The sequence below is a fragment of the Anarhichas minor genome, unplaced genomic scaffold (assembly GCF_050575085.1).
Source record: "Anarhichas minor isolate MPS153535 unplaced genomic scaffold, ASM5057508v1 ptg000033l, whole genome shotgun sequence".
NCBI lineage: Eukaryota > Metazoa > Chordata > Actinopteri > Perciformes > Anarhichadidae > Anarhichas > Anarhichas minor.
In genome coordinates, this window is record NW_027466479.1 from 7305837 (window position 1) to 7329332 (window position 23496).

Below are 23496 nucleotides of genomic sequence, written 5' to 3' on the forward strand. Positions count from 1 at the left end.
CGTGGCCTTCATCTGCAAAACTATGAATTTGGCAATTCAACAAAAGAGAAAAAGTGACAGAATAAAGACAATCGTAGAGGCAGCCATAGAGATACTGGGGATTAAAGAAGTTAAGGCTGATCTGATTCACAAGATGTTGAACCCTCCCAACTATGATGGACAGGTTCAGGGTGATTAACCTCATAATGGTGTTGCATATCCTACAATGGAATGCCAGAAGTCTAATTGCAAATGGGCAAGAATTCAAGAAGGTTGTAGCTGATCTGACAGTTACACCAGATGTTATTTGCATTCAAGAAACTTGGTTAAAACCTCAATTGGACTTCGTCATTTCAGGATACAGCTCTGTCAGATGCGATAGAATTGGAAAACAAGGTGGAGGGTGTGTAACATTTATTAAGGATAACTTAGCATATAGAAAGATTAATATTCCAGATTGTATTATGATAGCAGTATGTAGTCCAAGAGGAGATATTAAGTTAGTGAACTTCTATAATCCTTGTAAAAAGCTATCTTTGGAAATGTTTCATGAGATATCAGGAAATATTGGAAAAAGAGAAATTTGGTGTGGAGATTTTAATGCTCACAATACATTATGGGGAAGTGAGGTCACTGATACCAACGGAGGGGTAGTTGAAGAATTTATAGAGGAAAGATCATTAATTTGTCTTAATGATGGAAGCGGTACCAGGGTACATGTTACTCGAAATTCAGTATCCTGCTTAGATCTTACATTAGTCTCAGGAAATATGAGTAATTTGTGTGCATGGAATACAATGAATGAATCTAATATAGGGAGTGATCACTATCCTATATGGTGCTCATTAAATTGTAGTATCTTTACTCAGAAGGGTAATATAATAGAAAGATGGTGTTTTCCTAAAGCTAACTGGGGAAAATTTAAAGAATGTTGTAGGAAGTCATGTGAAGAAATATCTATTGAGAGTAATGTGGACAGCTGTTCGAGAGTAGTGACCTCTATGATTATTGGTGCTGCATCAATATGCATTCCTAAGAGTAAGGTGAATGGGAAAATGGTTCCATGGTGGAATGATGAATGTAAAAATGCCATTAAAGAAAGAAATCGTGCCTTCAGAAAGTTAAGAAGTCTTTTGACTCAAGATAATCTGATCGATTATCAAAGAAAGAGAGCGGTAGTACGGAAAGTTATTAAGTCATCAAAGAGGAATGCATGGAGGCAATTCTGTTCAGCTATTGGAAGAGAAATAGAGTTACGTGATGTTTGGGCGATGATCAAAAAGATGAGTGGGAAAAGAAAATCAATTAAAATCCCAGTTTTGATAGACGGAGAATATTGGGCAATTACAAATGAGGAGAAAGCTGCGTTATTGGGGAAGAAGTTTGCAAATGTTCATAGCGGAAGTCATTTACACGAGAGGCACAGACAGAGAAAAGAAGAAATTTTAGCAGCACATACAGAAGTTAAAAAGAAAAAGGTCAATGAAGGAACACCTCTTGATATGGAGTTTTCAATACAGGAGCTGAAAACAGCGTTGGAGGGAAGTGGGTATACTGCTCCAGGTCAAGACCAACTATGCTACGCTATGTTTAGACAGTTACCAGAAGAAGCCTTGGAAATTATTCGTAAATTGTTTAATATGATTTGGAGGGAAGGTGTAATGCCAAGCAGCTGGAAGAGTGCTTTGATTCTACCTTTTGGTAAACCTGGTAAAGAGCTAGCTAATGCTGGCAATTATAGACCAATAGCACTGACATCTCATTTGTGCAAGTGGATGGAAAAGATCATCACGAGCAGATTAACTTATTTTATAGAACAAAGGGGCTTGCTAAATAAATCTCAGAATGGCTTTCTTAAAGGTAGATCGACACTTGACGCATTGATAAAAGTTATCAACGAGGCAGAGAAAGCAATAAGTATGAAGGAGATTATGGCTATAGTCTATTTTGATATAGAGAAAGCATATGACTCCATGTGGAGAGAGGGCCTATTGATTAAAATGTATAAAATAGGTATTAGTGGAAGGATGTATAACTGGATATTGGATTTTTTGTCTGGACGATCATTCAAGGTAAAAGTTGGAGATGCCGTGTCAGAAGAATTCACTATAGTAAATGGGATCCCTCAAGGTAGTGTTATTAGCCCTATATTATTTAATATTATGATAAATGACGTCTTTATGGACATTGACAGAGATATGGCTCCTTGCTCTATGCTGATGATGGAGCAATATGGAAAAGGGGAAGAAATATTACACATGTGATCAGTAAAATTCAAAAGGCTATAATCAATGTTGAAAAGTGGTCGTATGACTGGGGGTTTAAGATGTCTGTTGATAAGTCTTGCTACATGCTATTTACCAGAAAGAGAAATATAAGCAATACTCATCTTAAATTATATGGACAAAGTATGGAGAGGGTGACAGAGTTTAAATATTTAGGCTTATGGTTTGATGAAAAATGTTTGTGGAGAACTCATATTAAGCATATTGAAACTAAATGTAAAAAGGTGCTCAATGTTATGAGAGCGGTTTCTGGACTTCAATGGGGAGCAGATAAACGGTCACTAATGGATATCTATAGGTCTATTATACGAGCATGTATAGATTATGGATGTATGGTTTATGGAACAGCTGCCAAGAGTACATTACAAGCATTAGATAGAATTCAGTTCAGAGCTCTAAGACTTAGTTTGGGTGCAATTAAATCTACCCCAAACAACGCACTTCTGGTAGAAGCTGACGAACTGCCATTAAGCCTAAGACGATCAAAACTAGCTTTGGCATATTGGGTGAAGTTAAAGGGATCTGCAGAGGAACTTCCCGTAACAAATGTGCTTTATGAATGCTGGGAATACACCCAAAGTAAAGGCAAAGGGTTTGGTTGGACAATCAGTGCAATAGCCAAAGAATACGGTATAACTGGGTTAGAGTAGTATGGGGAAATGTTCCTCCTTGGATACTCCCAGTGCACAATGTGGATTTAACACTCATAGAAGAGAGGAAAAAATGGATGGAAAGACAATTGTATGACATTGGACATCAGACTCAAGTATACATCAATAATAATTATTATAACTATCTGCAGATTTATACAGATGGATCTAAAGATAACGGAAATGGACACGTAGGATCAGGGGTATTCATACCAGAATTTAGTGTGACAATATGCAAACTAATTAATGACAGATTGTCTGTCTTTACAGCTGAAATTATTGCAATAATCTTGGGACGGCAATGGGTAGAAGAGGTCAGGCCTGAGAGAGTGGTCATCTGTTCAGATTCTGCTGCAGCTTTAAACAGCCTGAAGACAAAACAAACAATTAGAGAGGATTTAGTGATGGAAATATCTCTGATAATGTTGAGACTTCAAAGACTGGGAATAAATGTTCAATTTTGATGGGTTCCTGCTCATGTAGGTGTGGAGGGCAATGAGAGAGCAGATATGATTGCAAAGAGAGCACTAAAAGAAGAGGAGATATTGAATATTCCTTTTGGAAAGGGGAAAGCTAAAGCATTGATAAGAGAGGCAGGACGGGAGTTATGGCAGAAGAAGTGGGACAACGACAACGAAAGAAGACATTATTATAACATTCAGAAATCCATAAATGTGAAGACATACAGAGGGAAGTATAGAAGAGAGGAGGTCATAATATCAAGGTTAAGATTCGGACATACAGGACTTAACGCAACTCTGTATTTAATGGCAAAAATGGACTCAGATAAGTAGGTGTTGTTTAGGTTTATATATCTAGTTATATATATTTATTATTATTATTATTTTTTTTTGTATCATCAGAACAGTGAAGAAAAGGTTACCCTGAAACTGCACAGTACAGTAGGTGGCGGTATGCACCTATGCAAGTTGGTTGCGACCCTCCAATCAAATTTAAAGAAGAAGAAGGAGTCAACAGGACTTCATTGTGTTGTGTTCTGTCGATGCTGAGACTGAGACTACATGTTATTGTTTGTGGTGAGAGGTTGCGGACAGTAGGTGAGTCTGGGTTACCCTTTACATTGGTACAAACACGTAGTCGTTTTCTGTGTCTAGATACACAGAGAAGCTAGAGAAGCCATTTTGTTTGTTTTGTTTCAGAGGTAGTTCGTCAGGCTTAGTTTTGTTATTTTGATTGTTTGGCACGACCACACATGTGACAGGATAAGAATACTCCACCACATAAAGGTGGCGATTCCTTGAAGATGTGTAACATGTGAAGCATGTTGCTTAATGTTACTATCTTGTTACCCGGCTTCATAGGGTTGTTTTTGCTATTAAATGAAAGTTTTGCTGATTTTCTGTAATTATTAGGTACCATTTCTATCACTGCAGTAAATAAATGTCAAACCTTTCTGCAATGTAATTTAATCTTAAATGAAGAACATAGATTTATTATTAGAGTATGTATTATTTATAATTCCTCTAGTTCAATTTGAAAACTGACAATAAATATTGTTGAGATATTATTAAACTTTCTTTATTTGATTTGACAATCAGTCTTTGACTTCATACAGACGTTAATACAACTGTTAGACTACTTCAATATATATATGAGGCTAAATCATAGCACAAGTTATACATTACTGTGATGTTCCGGACCTTTGACTGAGGAAATTCTCTCGAAATGGACCTCGTTGAATTTTAACTGAATACCCCAGGCATAGAGGGTTAAGATGGAAATAACTTCTATACGTGTAAGGGCTTTTATTTTGTAGGTTACCAACTGACCCGGATGTTCTTCTGAGAACAACATGGCGCCTAACGTTGTTAGAAACAGCAGCGTTTCTTTGTTTTGTTGATAAAGTCTCAGTTAGATCCATCAGAGTCTCTGTATGTCTGGATAAACATGTCTGAATGGACTTTTAGCTCTTCATCTTTTTTTCTGGATGTTTTCCTCTGACTCATCTCCCGGTAGCCTACAAAGCTATTGAAGTTAGCTTAGCATGCTAGCTGGAAACACCGACGGGGACGGAAGTTATCAACACAGCGCTAGTCAGAGTTTAACGAGAGTAAACGGTGTTTTTGACGGAGTTTGTGTCATTGTGTGAAAATGTCTAAAGTCCAAATACTGAGATGTTTAGTCAACCAGCGACTAACTGCGGCTGCTGAAGAGATATTTGGTGTGTTTGAAAGAACGATAGCAGAGTACGAGGAGGAACTTTCTCGTTCAAAAGAGGAGAACGAGCGACAACGGAAACTACTGGACGCTGTTTTCATCCCTCAGCTTCGGTTACACAGAGCAGGTTGGTTCATTAAACATTCAGCATCTTTAACACACAAAGTAGATGAGATGAGAACGTGCAGCGTGTTGAAATCTAAAATATGTTCATGTCACATAAGAGACTTAACGGAATTGTTTCCTGGTCCGGACAGTTTTTTAGCGAACATTCCAATAGAATCCACATCTATTCGGACCAACTTCTATCCTCGTTGTAAACACTGGGTGCTGTTGGTTTTTTGGGGATATTAACTTGTTTCAGAGTTGCCAAAATTACCATCAATGCTGTCAACACATCCGGGACCGTAGTTCTGTCCTTCACAATAAGATATCATGCTTCAACAACTCCAAATTATGCAATAAAAGCTCCTTAATTTCCATTTGAGTGTATACCACCACCTGCTGGATGTTTTGTTAAACTCTTCTCATGTCAATCACTTGCAAAACACCAGCTGATGCATGAATTTAACAATGATGTACAAGTATATTGAATATAACAATTACTATCGCAACACACATTGGAGAGTAAGAGTTATATTACAATTAAAAACTCAAATATTCATGATTGAAAAGCTACATTGTTGAAGCAAATGAAAAATGACTTATGATTGAAAAGATGATGCAAACATTTATTTATATATAAACGGGACAAAAAGAAAATTAAAAATGTAATTAAAAATCAGGACACAAACAACATTTAACATATTCATCTTCATTATCATTTCCTCGTCTCAGCCCACACACATGGTGTGATACCATGAGTGGCAGCTGTCACACTGGACCCACGACACCAATCCCTCCGAGCTCTCAGGAGGGTCAGGTTTCCTGCACCGGCCGAACCCCCAAACTGTCTGCTCCATCTCTTCAGGAGTGTGACCTATGAACAGATTATTTTTACTTTTAACTAAAGAAAACGATCAGATTTTCATGGGTTGGCATACAAAGAAAGTTAACACGAAGTACACTACCGGTGGATGTCGTGGGTCCAGCAGACGAGGAGCTGGATGATGAAGGTCTTGGGAGGCTGTATGAATATCAGAAAAAGCATAAACATGTTTTGTTTACTCTTCATCATGACTAATGTCAACATCATGTTATAATATTGCTTGTTTTTTTCAGATTATATAAAGTATACAGTGGGAGGGAGGGAGGAGTTTGGGACCCATGGAGGCCACATCCCACTGCTGATGTTGAAGGCTCTAAAATAATAATCATATTTTATTTAGTGCTGGGCAAGTTAACGCGTTAATTTCGCGTTAACGCATTAATTAATTAACGCCGACAATTATCTTATCGCGCGTAAATGCATTATTTTTATTTATTATTATTATTGTAACAGACTGTCTCATGTTTATCGTTTTGTATTGGAGATGATATGTCCCTTCAGGGTTGCCGTAGAGAAAAGGCGACTTCCGCTTCTGGTCGGCGGGGGGTAGAAATAAACAGAGAAGCCTGGGCTGAACGAGAAGTCTGGTCTGCCCACTCCGCTTATTACCGTCTTATAAATGCCCCTCATACACGAACCCAGGACGCTCGGTAACATTGGTGGCAGCGGTGTTTCTTATGCACCGACTACGGACCGCTACGACTATTTTATGCTTCGGCGACTGAGAGTGTGCACTTTCTTAGCTTAGCTTAGCTGTCTTAGTTTAGCTAGCAGGCTAACTCCGCGGCACTTCAGAGAGAAAAGCGCCGCTGGTTCAAGTACAGGATGAGGGTTGGAGATGAAGACCCGTTGAAGCCAAACTCAGGGCTGTTCGGCGGACGGTCGGCCAACAGGGGTCCATGTGGACCTGCCTGCTCCGTTTCCAGAGTTTCCTCGGCTGAGTGAGACAGTCTGTGACATTATTTTGAAAGTGTGTGCACTGGCAGCGGTGGAGGAAGTCTTCGGCAGACTACGTTGATGCAGCGTGTGGGGAAAGTATAGATAAACTAAAGCAAGACAAGCTAACAAATGCTACAGAGAAGTGGAGACAAACTGCAGCCGATTAGTATTGTGGAAGATGTCGGTCTGAGGAACGTTCTCAAGGTGCGTTCGCGTCGCGTTTGGTGTGAACCCAGCTTTAGGATCGCAACGAATGACAGCACGTATGAGCCTCCCTCAAGACGCACCGTCACAAGAAGAATACACGAGTTGTATTAAAGGAGAGGACTACAAAAGTGACGGTGTTACAACGTGCAGCAGCTGTTTCTCTCACTGGAGGCTACTGGACATCGCTGGGTCACCATCATCACCTCGGAGTTACAGCATTATTATTATTGATGAACAGTAGAGCTGCATTCACATGCTCTGACTGTCATGAAGACACAAGACACACATTTAGCTGAAACGTGCTGAAACATTTTATTCCTGTTGCACAGCAGTGGAACGTTTCACATCCAGTCACACACTGAGCACAGATAGTGAAGAGATAGAACTGCTGCTGTGTAAAGGGAATACTGCTGCTAACAAGAACCTGATGTGTTTACAAATCAAATGTCATTGCCCTTTTGTTCATATAGCAGTACTTTTAGAATAAAATTGCGCAATACACTACTTTTTAATTCATTATTGAACTTTGCCATAACAATGCGATTAATCGCAAAAATTCCATGCGATTAATCGCGATTAAATATTTTAATCGTTGCCCAGCACTAATTTTATTATATTATATTTCTAATCATAAGAGCCACTGCTGGCTTTCAACAAATGTACAGACAGTCTCTCTCACTCTCAAACACACACACCAACATTATTTGCATCCTTTACTAGATCATTGTATATGAATATACTTTATGTAGCCTGGCTTATAAAAAACAAACAAATATTTTTATTTCCTTATGTCTGCTGTTTCAGAGCTACAAACAAACAGCTGCCTACCTTTAACTAGCGCTACGACTCTTTGTTCGTTTTTTCCGGCTGCTTTGAAATGGGTAGGTTGGGCTGGATTCTACTGCCCTGACAGGGGGAGGTGAACCTCACCCATCAGGTGTTCCACCTCGGCCAGCCTAGTAGACCTTACCGCGGGACTCATGATGATGCTGCAGTTAATGCACAGGTTCTCCAAGAGGCCCTCCATCAGATGCTTGAGGTCAAAGGTCAAAGGTCATGACTGTCTTCAGGCTGAAGAGGAGTCATACAGGTCTTACAGCCGGGAGAGACAAAAACGTTCAAAATACTTCTCATTGGTGTACAAAGGTAATAGACAGCGATCAACAATGATAATAGCGATATTAACAGTCAGCAAAAAAGAAGACTTCTTCTCTCCCCCTCTCCTTCCATTCATCAAACTAAACTACGGAACAGCATATATCCCCATTGCTATCCCCAACACCATGTTGCTCAGTTACCGTAAGTGACCAAATAGGGTGTACAAAATGGCACAGGCTGTACCTGACTCCTACTCTAATGTTATAGAAACAAGAACAACTCCCGCAAAGAGAAACTTTGTCTCACAGCCAGGTAAAACACATGTCAGTTTGTAGTTTGTTTTAGTTTGAATGAAGTCTGAATATGTTCTACAAAATGTGCAACATGTCTCCCCACATTATAGGAAAGTAGTGAAATCAGTGGATTAGTTGTTAACATGAAATTACAGTTTTCTAAGGTGTGTATGTAAATCATTATTTTCCACAGACGTCCAACAGCTGTTGGTGGTTAAAGAAGAGCAGCAGGAGTGGAGCTCCAGTCTGGACCAGGAGGACCCAGAGCCCCCACACGTTGAAGAGGACCAGGAGGACCCAGAGCCCCCACACGTTGAAGAGGACCAGGAGGACCCAGAGCCCCCACACGTTGAAGAGGAACAGGAGGAACTCTGGACCAGTCAGGAGGGAGAGCAGCTTCAAGGTCTGGAGGACGCTGATATCACCAAGTTCTCATTCACTCCTGTGAAGAGTGAAGATGATGAAGAGGAAGGTCAGTCCTCACAGCTTCATCAAAGACAAACTGAACAGATGGAAACAGAAGCTGATGGAGAGGACTGTGGAGGACCAGAACCAGGCAGGAACTCAGATCCAGATAGACATCCAGAACCAGATACTAATGAGAAGACTGGAGACTCTTCTGACACTGATGACAGTGGTGATTGGAAGGAGACCAGAGAACCTCAGTCAGGTTTAAACTCTGTGAATAATGATGAAGTTCCTGTCAGTGATTCAAGATGTAGTGCTGGTGAGAAACCTTTCAACTGCTCAGTCTGTAAGAAATCTTTTGGACGGAGGCAAACTATAAAGAGACACATGGTAACTCACACAGGAGATAAACCTTTCAGCTGCTCAGAATGTAATACATCTTTTTCACGTAGTGGACATTTACAGAGACACATGAGGTGTCACACAGGGGAAAAACTTTTCAGCTGCTCCCTCTGTAAGAAATCTTTTGGACGGAGGGAAACTTTACAGAGACACGTGAGACTCCACACAGGAGAGAAACCTTACAGCTGCTCAGAATGTGATAGAGGTTTCACTGACAGTCGAGGTCTGAAGACACACATGAGACTCCACACAGGAGAGAAACCTTTCAGCTGCTCTCTGTGTGATAATAGATTTCAGCGCAAGTCAGCTCTGAAGTTACACATGAAAGCTCATACAAGAGACAACCGGCTGTAGTGGTTCTGTTTGTACACAAAAGGTGAATCTGACAAACCACATGGCACATAACTCAGGGGAAGAACTCTGGTGCTTTTCCCCTATCTTTATTCAAAGTCATGTTGTTTTTATTTGAGAGCATTGCTTATTGATTCCACGTTCAGATTTTGAATTGTTTCCCTCAAAACCCTGTCCTCACACACAATCAGCCCCCGCTTACGATTAGTGACACAATAAACCTTGATCGCTCTGAGAGATCCATGCTTTGTTTAAGGTGACGCCTCCTCACGTTGGCAGGGAGCTGAGTACTGTCTTTAGTTTGATCCGGTAGACTAGTTGAGTTTTTATTTTCTAGTTAGTGTTGGTTTTCTAGAGGGGTCCGGGGCGCGCTCACCTGGAAGAACATGTTGTTCATTGTTTCATCAATCTGGTCTGTTTTGAGACAAAAACAAGAGGCTAGTTCTATGAAGAACTTTGTGCTCTTGTAAACTATTGTGTGATCTTCTTTTAGCGGTGGTGGAATGTAACTAAGTACATTAACTTAAGTATTGTACTTGATATTTCTGAGGTACTTGTACTTTAATTGAGTACCTGCAGCATTAAAGTGACAAATGCATTATAGCACAGTGTTCATTTAATGATAATTTGAAAGTGATAATTTCATTACTTGATTAATGTATAAGCTTATACACTCTGGAGATCAGAATTGTCTAAGATATGTAAATGAAGCAACCTTGGATTGTTGTGAAAAATGTTCACCATTTAAAGAAATATCTGGACTGATGTTTCACTCAGGGGTGCTGGACAAGAAGAACAAGAAACAAGTTTTAACTGAAAGAATCATGTAAATATTGTAAGAGTACGTTGATCTTGAGGTAGAATTAGCTTTTGACATTTATGTCTTATTTTATTGACTTTTTGAGTAATCCATTTTTGTAACCTTTAATCTACTTTTCATTGTAAGAAACAAATAAAACTGGTTTGTATTTTGTACACTCTGTAGTGACCGTTGCTTCCCAATAAAAAAAGTCACTACGGTTGCTGAAATGTTTGTTCTGATGCGTGTCATAAATAACGAAGTCCAGTTTCCAATATAGGCATTTTATCTCTCACATAATCAGAGTTCCACCACTTTCTCTTCAGTTATCCATTTTCTCCACAAACCAATAAATCATAACATTTACATTCGTTAAATGTGCACGGTCAAAAACAGTTTGCTTCTGCCTATTAGCAACAACCTGTGTCCAATGACCCCACTGATTATATTACCTGTGCACTGATTTACACCGGCACTACGCCCCCATGTGGTGGGAGGTTGTACAAAAACAAAAACAACAAAATGGCTCTTACAAACTGTTTAAATAAATTAAAAATTTGTTTTGTGTTATTTAGTTTTTTACAAGTATTTGAGAACATTGAAATTCACACCGACTATCAGATACTGAAAGATTATTGCAACTATAATTTAAAGTGCAGGACATGAAATATGAATAAAACAATATTAATGATTATCTGAAGGCAAATGTTATGAATGTTTTGAAAATAACAGAATCAAAACGTGTATGTAGACCTCCAGTACAGCAGGTGGCAGTAAACCCACACGTATAATCCAATGTGTACCTTTGAAAAGCTCACTGAGCATGGGCAAAGACTTTAACCCGGAAGTGCAACGAGTAAACAACCGACCACGACGCTTCGGAGAGCGAACTTCTCCCGTTTTGTATCGCCAGTCCGCCGCTCACATGTCTAAGCTCGAGATGTTGAGGCTGCTCATCAACCAGCGGCTCACCGCCGCCGCAGAGGAGATCTTCGGCGTGTTCGGGAGAACCTTACCGCCAGCGCCGGCTGCTGGACCTCTCCAGGAAGCCGCAGATATCTCTGCAGATCAACAGCACAGGTGAGTAACGTTCACTGAGTCTTAGCCGGTTCACCGACAACAGTAACGTCTCTCTGACGTTACCGGTTTACCGACAACATGTGACATAGAAGAGGAAACCAAATGTGATTGGCCACAAACGACCGACTGGATTGTTTTATTTCAGTTTGTAGAAACTCCAATTACCCAAATGTGTCACGAGGTGTCTCCTTTAAAATAGTGAAGCTGCTGTTTGTGACGTAGTGAAACCTCAAAGCTTCATGTGTTAAAGCTGCATTCTCTCTAGTGTCCACCAGGGGGCGACTCCTCTGGTTGTATAGAAGTCTATGAGAACATGACTCTACTTCTCTCTTCATTTATGTTTATATTCATTTGATTTAAATTTTCCAGAAATGAACCTTTACAACACAATTTATACCTGAAGTACACACAAAGTACTGGCATCAAAATATACTAAAAGTACCAAAAGTAAAAGGACTAATTATGCAGAAAGAATAATATTATATTATTGTTTTATAATTATTAATGTCTTCATCACTTTAATGTTGCAGCTAGTAAAGGTGGGGCTAGTATTTATAGTTTGTTTACACTAGTGAGTAATTAGTTTGTTTTTGTTTTAATAATCAGAATCTCCAAAGTAACTGGAAACCTATTTTGTCAAAATAATGCAGTAAAACGTAGAGCAGCAGAAGTAGAAAGACATGAAACAGAAATACTGAAGTAACATCCAGTATCATTGAAACACAACCAGCCGATAAACGTGACTCTTCTTCTTTGTTCAGCTCTCTGTGAGCAGCAGGACTGGAGCTCCGGCCTCAGCGACATCGAGCCTCCTCCCATCAAAGAGGAGGAGGAGGAGCTGTGGACCAATCATCAGCAGGAGGAGGCGTCTCAGACGTCGGAGCAGAACGATGTCAAGTTCGTGTTCTTCCAGAGCGGCGGCGCGACAAGCGAGCGGGACGACTGCACTGGGACAGGCAACATTTTTAAACCCATCCCCTGCATCAGAATGCAATCCCCAGTATCAGTACCCTGTGAGAAAGGCAACACAGAACTCACAATGAAGGAATCCAAGGCCCCCGTATCTCTCAGTATTTTCACCGGTACCCTGACAGCGTTCCCCACCAGGGACACATGGCCGTCAGACACAAATCACTGAAAAATCTGACTGCTCCAGACTGCAATCAACTCCAGGTTCCACCTGCTCACTGGGAGAAAAATTACAGAGAGAACTGACACAGGAAGAAATAACAGGAGTTATTTTTTCGAACAGTAACAGCCAGTGCGACAGGTTTGACATGCTCACTTCTGAACCTACTGTTGGCACTGGACTTGACAGGACATTCAGCCTTCCAATGACTCCTTCCCTTACAGTAATGGCATAGATCACTCGCCTCAACCTGCTGCTGACTCCATGCAACCCGTTCCGGCTTATCACGGCGAGGACTGTGTCCTGCAACCCATTCCGGCTTATCACGGCGAGGGCCGGCTCCCTCCTCCCATCGTTTTCCGGCTGGTCGAAAATTACCGCCACTCCCTCTGTACAGTCCATCATCCCGAGGCCTGCAACCGCGGTCACCACGGTGCGTCAACACATACTCGTAAGCAAGAGTGGCTGCTTCTGTCGCTGTCCTCACTTCTTCCAGACCTCTCCCAAGTACTAAACCTCTGACGATATGCCTCAGGCACCAACTCATAGGCTCTTAGTACTGCAGCCTTGACAGACACATAGATTTTACTTTCAGCCACACTGAGCGAGGAATACGCTTGCTGCGCCTTACCGGTGAGAACGCATTGTAAGAGTAGTGTGCGGTCAACATCCGACCAGTCTCTACTCTCAGCTACCCGCTCAAAAAGTGAGAAAAAAGTATCCGGGTATTGTTCACAAAATCGAGGAACCAACCTCAGATTCACGGCAACATCAAAAGCATGCGAAGGCCCAGCAGAACCAGCAGCGACCTGCCTCACGCCACCAACATCACTCAAACCCAACCTGCGCTCTTCCAGTTCAAGTCTTTTCATGTCGATTTGCAACAAAAGTAACTCTTTGCGCTGCTCAAAAGTTAACTCTGGAACGTTACTCACCCTAGCTTCACTCGAGGTAAATGCCCCAACCGTGTCCGCAAAAGCCCCACCAGCGTGTAGCTTAGACTGGAGAATACCCACGTCAAACAGATTTTCTTTTAAGAGTTTTTCATGTTCTCCTTCAAATGTTGTAAATTGTTTGATTGCATGTGTACTTTTATTGTGAAGAGCATGAAACAGGAAGTGCTTTTACTTTGAGGAGCGAGAAGTAGCATGGTACGTGTCAAATAACCGTAGCTGTGGCGCCATCATGAGGTTATGAGGTGGTGTTTCAGCTGCAAGACGGCACTGAAGGCCCAGGTATAAAATGCACGGCCAGCCACTGCTGTACACACAGTATATGTATGTATTAAAAGTATTAAAATGTCCTGTGTGATTTTTTAAAAATATCATTAAATGACTATTGCTATCATGTATTAATGTAAAAGCAGGATTTTGCTGTTGTAGTTTGCAGTGAGAAATGGTGTCACAATTATCCAGAGCCCAAAGTGACACCATCACTATATTACTTTATTACTTATACATTCATGTCATTAAAAAGAACAAGCAGCATCTTCACGTTGGTGAAGCTGGAACTATGAAATGTTTTTACATGTAAAAAGACTCTGACCATCAAAATAGTTTCCAACTAATGTTTTGTCAGTCGACGAACTGATTAATCATCCAATAGTTTCAGCTGTACTTGTATAAACTGTTGGGTAGTTTTAATTGGCAACAAAACGTATCTCATAAACTCCTCATATATTTGGGAAAAGTACTAGGCCTATATTTGTACAAGTGAATGTGATAAAGCTACAGTGTTAAGTGTTTGTGATGCTTCAGTGAAGTCTGTATATCAAATCTGTAATGTGAACTATTTTATTGTAGCTCAGCAGCATGACAGTTGGATATTGGTTAAATGTATTTAGTTTTATGTTTATTTTTAAAGTCATGAATATATTGTGTTCGACATGTAAAAATACATGTCAGTAAAAACCTGGATGTTTTATTTTGACGGGGAAGAGGACCCGGAAGTGTTCTTCACTGTGGCTGACTATGAACAAAATGGCGTCTAGCTCGTATAACACGTGAAGGAGTTTTTACGTTGATAAAGTATCAGTTAGCTCTATCAGTACTGATTCATCAGAGTCTCTGTATGTCTGGATAAACATGTCTGAATGGACTTTTAGCTGTTCACCTTTTTTTCTGGATGTTTTTCCTCTGACTCATCTCCCGGGAGCATACAAAGCTATCGAAGTTAGCTTAGCATGCTAGCTGAAAACAGACCGACGGGGACGGAAGTTATCAACACAGCGCTAGTCAGAGTTTAATGAGAGTAAACGGTGTTTGTGTCGTTGTGTGAAAATGTCTAAAGTCCAAATGCTGAGATGTTTAGTCAACCAGCGACTAACTGCGGCTGCTGAAGAGATATTTGGTGTGTTTGAAAGAACGATAGAAGAGTACGAGGAGGAACTTTCTCGTTTAAAAGAAGAGAACGACCGACAACGGAAACTACTGGACGTTGTTTTCATCCCTCAGCTTCGGTTACACAGAGCAGGTTGGTTCATTAAACATTCAGCATCTTTAACACACAAAGTAGATGAGATGAGAACGTGCAGCGTGTTGAAATCTAAAATCTGTTCATGTCACGTAAGAGAGTTCACGGAATTGTTTCCTGGTCCGGACAGTTTTTTTTAGCGAACATTCCAATAAAATCCACATCTATTCAGACCAACTTCTATCCTCGTTGTAAACACTGGGTGCTGTTGGTTTTTCGCGGATATTAACTTGTTTCAGAGTTGCCAAAATTACCATCAAGCTGTCAACACATCCGGGACCGTAGTTCTGTCCTTCACAATAAGATATCACGCTTCAACAACTCCAAATGATGCAATAAAAGCTCCTTAATTTCCATTTGAGTGTATACCACCACCTGCTGGATGTTTTGTTAAACTCTTCTCATGTCAGTCACTTGCAAAACACCAGCTGATGCATGAATTTAACAATTATGTACAAGTATATTATATATAACAATTACTATAACACACAGTGCAGAGTAAGAGTTATATTACAACTAAAAACACAAATATTCATGATTGAAATGCTAAATTGTTAAAACAAAAGACAAATGACTTATGATTGAAAAGATGATGCAAACATTTATTTAAATATAAACGGGAGAAAAACACTAAATCAAAAATCAGGACACAAACAACATTTAACAATCATCATCATCATTTCCTCGTCTCAGCCCACACACATGGTGTGATACCATGAGTGGCAGCTGTCACACTGGACCCACGACACCAATCCCTCCGAGCTCTCAGGAGGGTCAGGTTTCCTACACCGGCCGAAACCCCAAACTGTCTGCTCCATCTCTTCAGGAGTGTGACCTATTAACAGATTTGATTTACTTTAGATGAAAGAAAACTATCAGATTTTCATGAGTTGGCATACAAAGAAAGTTAACATGAAGTACACTACCGGTGGATGTCGTGGGTCCAGCAGACGAGGAGCTGGATGATGAAGGTCTGGTCTCTGCAGGTTGGGAGGCTGTATGAATATCAGAAAAAGCATACATGTTTTGTTAACTCTTCATCATGACTAATGTCAACATCATGTTATAATATTGCTTGTTTTTTTCAGATTATATAAAGTATACAGTGGGAGGGAGGGAGGAGTTTGGGACTCATGGAGGCCACATCCCACTGGTGATGTTGAAGGCTCTAAAATAATAATCATATTTTATTATATTTCTAATCATAAGAGCCACTGCTGGCTTTCAACAAACGTACAGACAGTCTCTCTCACTCTCAAACACACACACACACCAACATTATTTGTATTATTTACCAGATCATTGTTCATGAATATACTTTATGTAGCCTGGCTTATGAAAAACAAAAAAATCTTTTTATTTCCTTATGTCTGCTGTTATGTTTCAGAGCTACAAACAAACAGCTGCCTACCTTTAACTAGCGCTACGATTCTGTTCGTTTTTTCCCGCTGCTTTGAAATCGGTAGGTTGGGCTGGATTCAACTGCCCTGACAGGGGGAGGTGAACCTCACCCATCAGGTGTTCCACCTCAGCCAGCCTAGTAGACCTTACCCTGCAGAGAACCTGCAGTTAATGCACAGGTTCTTCAAGAGGCTCTCCATCAGATGCTCGAGGGGCAAAGGTCATGACCGTCTTCAGGCTGAAGGGGAGTCATACAGGTCTTACAGCCGGGAGAGACAAAAACGTTCAAAATACTTTATCATTGGTGTACAAAGGTAATCAACAGCGATGAACAGCGTCAAACAATGATAATAGTGATAATATCGATAATAGCGGTCAGCAAAAAAGAAGACTCCTTTTCTCTCCCCCTGTCCTTCCATTCATCAAACTAAACTACGGAACAGCATATATCCCCATTGCTATCCCCAACACCATGTTACTCAATTACCGTTAGTGACCAAATAGGGTGTACAACATGGCACAGGCTGTTCCTGGCTCCTACTCTAATGTTATAGAAACAAGAACAACTCCCCCAAAAAGAAACCTTGTCTCACAGCCAGGTAAAACACATGTCAGTTTGTTTTAGTTTGAATGAAGTCTGAATATGTTCTACAAAATGTGCAACATGTCTCCCCACATTATAGGAAAGTAGTGATATCAGTGGATTAGTTGTTAACATGAAATTACAGTTTTCTAAGGTGTGTATGTATTTCATTATTTTCCACAGACGTCCAGCAGCTGTTGGTGGTTAAAGAAGAGCAGCAGGAGTGGAGCTCCAGTCTGGACCAGGAAAACCCAGAGCCCCCACACATTAAAGAGGAACAGGAGGAACTCTGGACCAGTCAGGAGGGAGAGCAGCTTCAAGGTCTGGAGGAGGCTGATATCAAGTTCACATTCACTCCTGTGAAGAGTGAAGACGATGAAGAGGAAGCTCAGTCCTCACAGCTTCATCAAAGACAAACTGACCAGATGGAAACAGAAGCTGATGGAGAGGACTGTGGAGGACCAGAACCAGGCAGGAACTCGGATCCAGATAGACATCCAGAACCAGATACTGATGAGAAGACTGGAGACTCTTCTGACACTGATGACAGTGGTGATTGGAAGGAGACCAGAGAACCTCAGTCGGGTTTAAACTCTGTGAATAATGATGAAGTTCCTGTCAGTGATTCAAGATGTAGTGCTGGTGAGAAACCTTTCAGCTGCTCAGTTTGTAATAAGTATTTTTCAGTGAGTGGACACTCTCAAACACACAGACACACCAACATTATTTGCATCATTTATTAGATCATTGTGCATGAATATACTTTATGTAGCCTGGCTTATAAAAAACAAAAAAATCTTTTTATTTAACTTATGTCTGCTGTTACGTTTTAGGAGCAGCAAACGAACAGCTGCCTACTAGCACTACGATTCTTTGTTTGTTTTTTCACGCTTCTTTGAAATGTGTAGGTTAGGCTGGATTCTACTGCCCTGATAGGCGGAGGTGAACCTCACATTACATTACAGTCATTTAGCAGATGCTTTTATCCAAAGCGACTTACAATAAGTGTATTCAACATAGGTATTCAAGAGAAATACTAGTCACCAGAAGTCATAAGTAGGCTACATCTCCTTTTTTTTAAACAAGCATCTAAGAGCATAACCCAGAGCCAAAGTACAGTGCAGAAACAAACAAAAACAATAAGTGCAACAAACTAATACGAATACAATAAGTGCTAAGTGGAAGGCTCAGGGTAGTACTTCTCGAAGAGGTGAGTTTTCAGCCTGCACCGAAAGATGGGCAGCGACTCTGCTGTCCTGACCTCAGTGGGAAGTTCCTTCCACCACTGTGGGGCCAGGACAGAAAAAAGCCGTGACCGGGTCGATCGGGCGCAGGGACCTCTGAGCGACGGGGCAACCAATCGCCCCAAAGCAGCAGAGCGAAGTGGTCACGCGGGGGTGTAGGCCTTGACCATGGCCTGGCGATAGGAAGGAGCTGTTCCTTTTACTGCCCTGTAGACTAGTACCACAGTCTTAAACTGGATGAGAGCTCTTACATGTAGCCAGTGTAGAAAACGGAGAAGGGAAGTTGTGTGGGAGAACTTGGGGGGATTGAACACCAGGCGAGCTGCAGCTTTCTGGACAAGCTTCAGAGGTCTGATGGCCGATGCCGGGGTTCCGGCAAGTAGAGAGTTGCAGTAGTCCAGGCGGGAGATGACAAGAGCCTGGATGAGCACCTGCGCCGTCTCGTCAGTGAGGAAGGGGCGAATCCTCCTGATGTTGTAGAGCAGGAATCTGCAGGAGCATGTAACTGATGAAATGTTTGCTGAGAATGACAGTTGGTCATCCAGGGTCACACCTAGGTTCCTCGCAGTCCGAGTTGGTGTCACCACGGTATCGTCAATGGTGATGGACAGGTCTCGGTGCGGGCAACCCTTCACCTGGAGGAACTTTAGCTCGGTTTTGTCCAGGTTGAGCTTGAGGTGGAGTGTCGTCATCCACTTCGAGATGTCAGCCAAGCACGCAGCGACGCGTGCCTCCACTTGGGTGTCACCGGGGGCAAATGACAAGACCAGCTGGGTGTCATCGGCATAACAATGGTAAGAGAAGTCATGCGAGCGAATAACAGAACCCAGAGATGTTGTGTAGAGCGATAAGAGAAGGAGGCCTAGGACTGAACCTTGTGGAACCCCCGTAGTCAGCATGCGTGGTTCCGACATGGCCCCCCTCCATGTCACCTGGTAGGATCGACCTGTCAGGTAGGAGGTGTTCCACCTCGGCCAGCCTAGTAGACCTTACCCCGGGAGGCATGATGCCGCAGTTAATGCACGGGTTCTCCAAGAGGCTCTCCATCAGATGCTCGAGGCCAAGACAAGAGGGTCAAAGGTCATGACCGTCTTCAGGCTGAAGAGGAGTCATACAGGTCTTACAGCCGGGAGAGACAAAAACGTTCAAAATACTTTCTCATTGCTGTACAAAGGTAATAGACAGCGATCAACAATGATAATAGCGATATTAGCGGTCAGCAAAAAAGAAGACTCCTTCTCTCACCCCCTGTCCTATTCATCAAACTAAACCACGGAACAGCATATATCCCCATTGCTATCCCCAACACCATGTTACTCAATTACCGTAAGTGTAACATGTCAGGTTTTAGTTTGTTTTAGTTTGAATGAGGTCTGAATATGTTCTACAAAATGTGCAACATGTCTCCCCACATTATAGGAAAGTAGTGAAATCAATGGATTAGTTGTTAACATGAAATTACAGTTATCTAAGGTGTGTATGTAATTCATTATTTTCCACAGATGTCCAGCAGCTGTTGGTGGTTAAAGAAGAGCAGCAGGACTGGAGCTCCAGTCTGGACCAGGAGGACTCAGAGCCCCCACACATAAAAGAGGACCAGGAGGACCCAGAGCCCCCACACATAAAAGAGGACCAGGAGGACCCAGAGCCCCCACACATTAAAGAGGAACAGGAGTACCCAGAGCCCCCACACATTAAAGAGGAACAGAGGGACCCAGAGCCCCCACACATTAAAGAGGAACAGAGGGACCCAGAGCCCCCACACATTAAAGAGGAACAGAGGGACCCAGAGCCCCCACACATTAAAGAGGAACAGAGGGACCCAGAGCCCCCACACATTAAAGAGGAACAGGAGGACCCAGAGCCCCCACACATTAAAGAGGAACAGGAGGAACACTGGACCAGTCAGGAGGGAGAGCAGCTTCAAGGTCTGGAGGACGCTGATATCAAGTTCAAATTCACTCCTGTGAAGAGTGTAGACGATGAAGAGGAAGCTCAGTCCTCACAGCTTCATCAAAGACAAACTGAACAGATGGAAACAGAAGCTGATGGAGAGGACTGTGGAGGACCAGAACCAGGCAGGAACTCAGATCCAGATAGACATCCAGAACCAGATACTAATGAGAAGACTGGAGACTCTTCTGACACTGATGACAGTTGTGATTGGAAGGAGACCAGAAAACCTCAGTCGGGTTTAAACTCTGTGAATAATGATGAAGTTTCCATCAGTGATTCAAGATGTACTGCTGGTGAGAAACTATTTAGCTGCTCTGAGTGTGAGAAAACATTTGGCAAGAGTCAAAATCTGAAGAAACACATGATGATTCACACAGGAAAGAAACCTTTCAGCTGCTCAGTCTGTAAGAAATCGTATTCACGTAGGGAACATTTACAGAGACACATGGTAAATCACACAGGAGAGAAACCTTTCAGCTGCTCAGAATGTGGTAAAGGTTTCACTCGAAATGGAAGTCTGAAGACACACATGAGATTCCACACAGGAGAGCAACCTTTCAGCTGCTCAGAATGTGGTAAAAGTTTCACTGAAAATGGAAGTCTAAAGAAACACATGAGATTCCACACAGGAGAGCAACCTTTCAGCTGCTCAGAATGTAATAAATCTTTTTCAGTGAGTGGACATTTACAGACACACATGCTAACTCACACAGGAGAGAAACCTTTCAGCTGCTCAGAATGTGGTAAACGTTTCGCTGAACGTGGAAGTCTGAAGAAACACATGAGATTCCACACAGGAGAGAAACCTTTCAGCTGCTCAGAATGTAATAAATCTTTTTCACAGAGTGGACATTTACAGAGACACATGGTAACTCATACAGGAGAGAAACCTTTCAGCTGCTCAGAATGTGGTAAACGTTTCATTGAAAATGGAAGTCTGAAGAAACACATGAGATTCCACACAGGAGAGAAAGCTTTCAGCTGCTCAGTCTGTAGTAAATCTTTTTCACAGAGTGGATCTTTACGGAGACACATGATACGTCACACAGCAGAGAACCCCCTTTAGTTCTGGTTTCGATAAAGTTGACATTAACCCCACTCCCTTACTTGTAAACAAGACCCTAAGATACTTGAACTCCCTCGCTTGGGGCAGTGACTCACTTCCAAGTTGGAGGAAACTATCCACTGATTCATGTCAGAGAACCATGGCCTCAGACTCGGCGGTACCAACTCATCCTGACTGCTTCTCTCTTGGCTAACAAAGCGTGGTCACAGTCCTAAGCAGGGAAAATTCCGCCGAACAAATCCAAAGAATCTCACCAACCACAACGAAGTGATCTCAAGTAAGAGGCTATTGTCTGGGCAGAGATCGGTCATAGTGTGTTTTTAAACTTGTTTGTTTTGTTTTTAAGTTTATCTGTTATATTTACCGTGTTATTGTGTATTTTGCTGACCACCGAGTCCCGTTCAGTGCTGTGTAATCAGAATCAGAACCGTTTATTGCCAATGTATGTAACATACAAGGAATTTGTCATGGCAGGTGGTGCATAACATTAGACAATAACATTGAACAATAATCAACAGTGCAAGAAATAGAAACATATTCAAATTTACAATAGAATTTAAAAGAATATAAAATAAAGTGCACGACAAACAGTTAACAGGACTGTAAAGGCTGAGCCTTTTTAGTGATGGAGCTGATGTTCAGCTCCCACTTGAGGTCCTGGGATATGATGGAGCCCAGGAAATGGAAGGACTCCACAGCGTCGGCGGGGGAGTCACAGGGTGATAGGGGCAGGTGGGGCTGCGTTCTTCCTGAAATCCACAACCATCTCCACTGTCTTTAGAGCGTTGAGCTCTAGGTTGTTCAGACCGCACCAGGTCACCAGATGGTCAGTCTCCCACCTGTAGGTGGACTCATCCCCTCCAGAGATGAGTCCAATGAGGGTGGTGTCATCTGCGAACTTCAGGAGCTTTATGGACTGGTGACAGGCAAATAACATAACTGTTGTGCTTGTTGCTGCTGTAATTGTGTTCTACGCTGCTGAGCTTTGTTGTGTTTAAATCCGCCAACATGAGTAAAGTCGGTAAACTGTACTTTATTAGTCAAAGGTCCAGTGCCACGGCTGATGAACCTGAATTCTCCAGTCAGGCTTCTGTGTGATAAAATTACAGTTACTGTACTTTACTGCTACAGTGAGGATCTGCCTCGTTTTGAGTGCTTTCTTCTTCTTTTCAAACTGACCCACACATACACACATATAAACATCTCCTTTTGTAAATTCTGCTATTTTGCATGTTTAGTGGCAGAATTGAAGAAAAATACCAGAAAGCAATTAATGTTTTATACATTCTTTTCTGCAAGTATGTGTTTTCATTTGTTAAATATTATAATTTCTGTTGTCTATTGTCATAATTTCTCACACACTTTTTACTTTAACCACCAGGTGTCCCTGTTTTTCCTCTTGTATATTTTTTTTCATGGTTTTGAGAAAATGTGTTGTTATGATTTAGGTTAGATGTTTTCCTTGGTTATTTTTGTAGCCCTTGACTAATGATGTGCATCCTGAACCAAGTACATACTTTAATGTAAATCAAGTTGTTTGTGTGGGTATTTGAATAAAAGGAATGAAATCACACAGTTCTGTTTTACATTGCTGAGGGAGCAGAGGTGCAGAAAATGATCAGAAGGCAAATAATTGGTGATATTTTGTCTTCGACAGAAACAAATAAATGTTAAACAATCACTTGAGTAGTCTATTTCCATGCCCTACCCACAACTGTTACATATGGAAAATATGGAAGGTAATTGAAGATTGAAATAATAATTTACGATTTTGTATTTTTTTAAGTGCTTTTATTTTGAAGGTAACATACAACGTGTCAGCGAACCCGGATGTTCTTCTGAGAACAACATGGCGCCTAACGTTAGAAACAGCAGCGTCTCTTTGTTGTGTTGATAAAGTATCAGTTAGCTCCATCAGTACTGATCCATCAGAGTCTCTGTATGTCTGGATAAACATGTCTGAATGGACTTTTAGCTGTTCACCTTTT

General features: G+C 41.5%; 2 protein-coding genes across 4 annotated transcripts; both read left to right on the plus strand.

Moving 5' to 3' along the window:
• The first annotated feature begins 4693 nt into the window (after nucleotides 1–4693).
• LOC142965043 (uncharacterized) lies at nucleotides 4694–23189 on the plus strand. Of its 2 annotated transcripts, XM_076105734.1 has the most exons (4): nucleotides 11400–11657; nucleotides 12419–15258; nucleotides 17426–17884; nucleotides 19989–23189. In XM_076105734.1, exons 2-4 carry the CDS (start codon nucleotides 15066–15068, stop codon nucleotides 21506–21508), a joined length of 2172 nt encoding a protein of 723 aa, XP_075961849.1. In that variant the 5' UTR covers nucleotides 11400–11657; nucleotides 12419–15065; the 3' UTR covers nucleotides 21509–23189. The 2 variants fall into 2 exon arrangements, with proteins under 2 accessions (XP_075961850.1, XP_075961849.1); XM_076105735.1 differs by lacking the exons at nucleotides 11400–11657; nucleotides 12419–15258 and adding an exon at nucleotides 4694–5219.
• On the plus strand, nucleotides 5226–10807 carry LOC142965049 (uncharacterized). Of its 2 annotated transcripts, none has more exons than XM_076105750.1 (2): nucleotides 5226–8372; nucleotides 8811–10807. In XM_076105750.1, the coding sequence occupies exons 1-2, from the start codon at nucleotides 8207–8209 to the stop codon at nucleotides 9779–9781; spliced, it is 1137 nt and encodes a 378-aa protein (XP_075961865.1). In that variant the 5' UTR covers nucleotides 5226–8206; the 3' UTR covers nucleotides 9782–10807. The 2 variants fall into 2 exon arrangements, with proteins under 2 accessions (XP_075961865.1, XP_075961866.1); XM_076105751.1 differs by having other exon boundaries at nucleotides 8230–8636.
• Nucleotides 23190–23496: the final 307 nt, after the last annotated feature.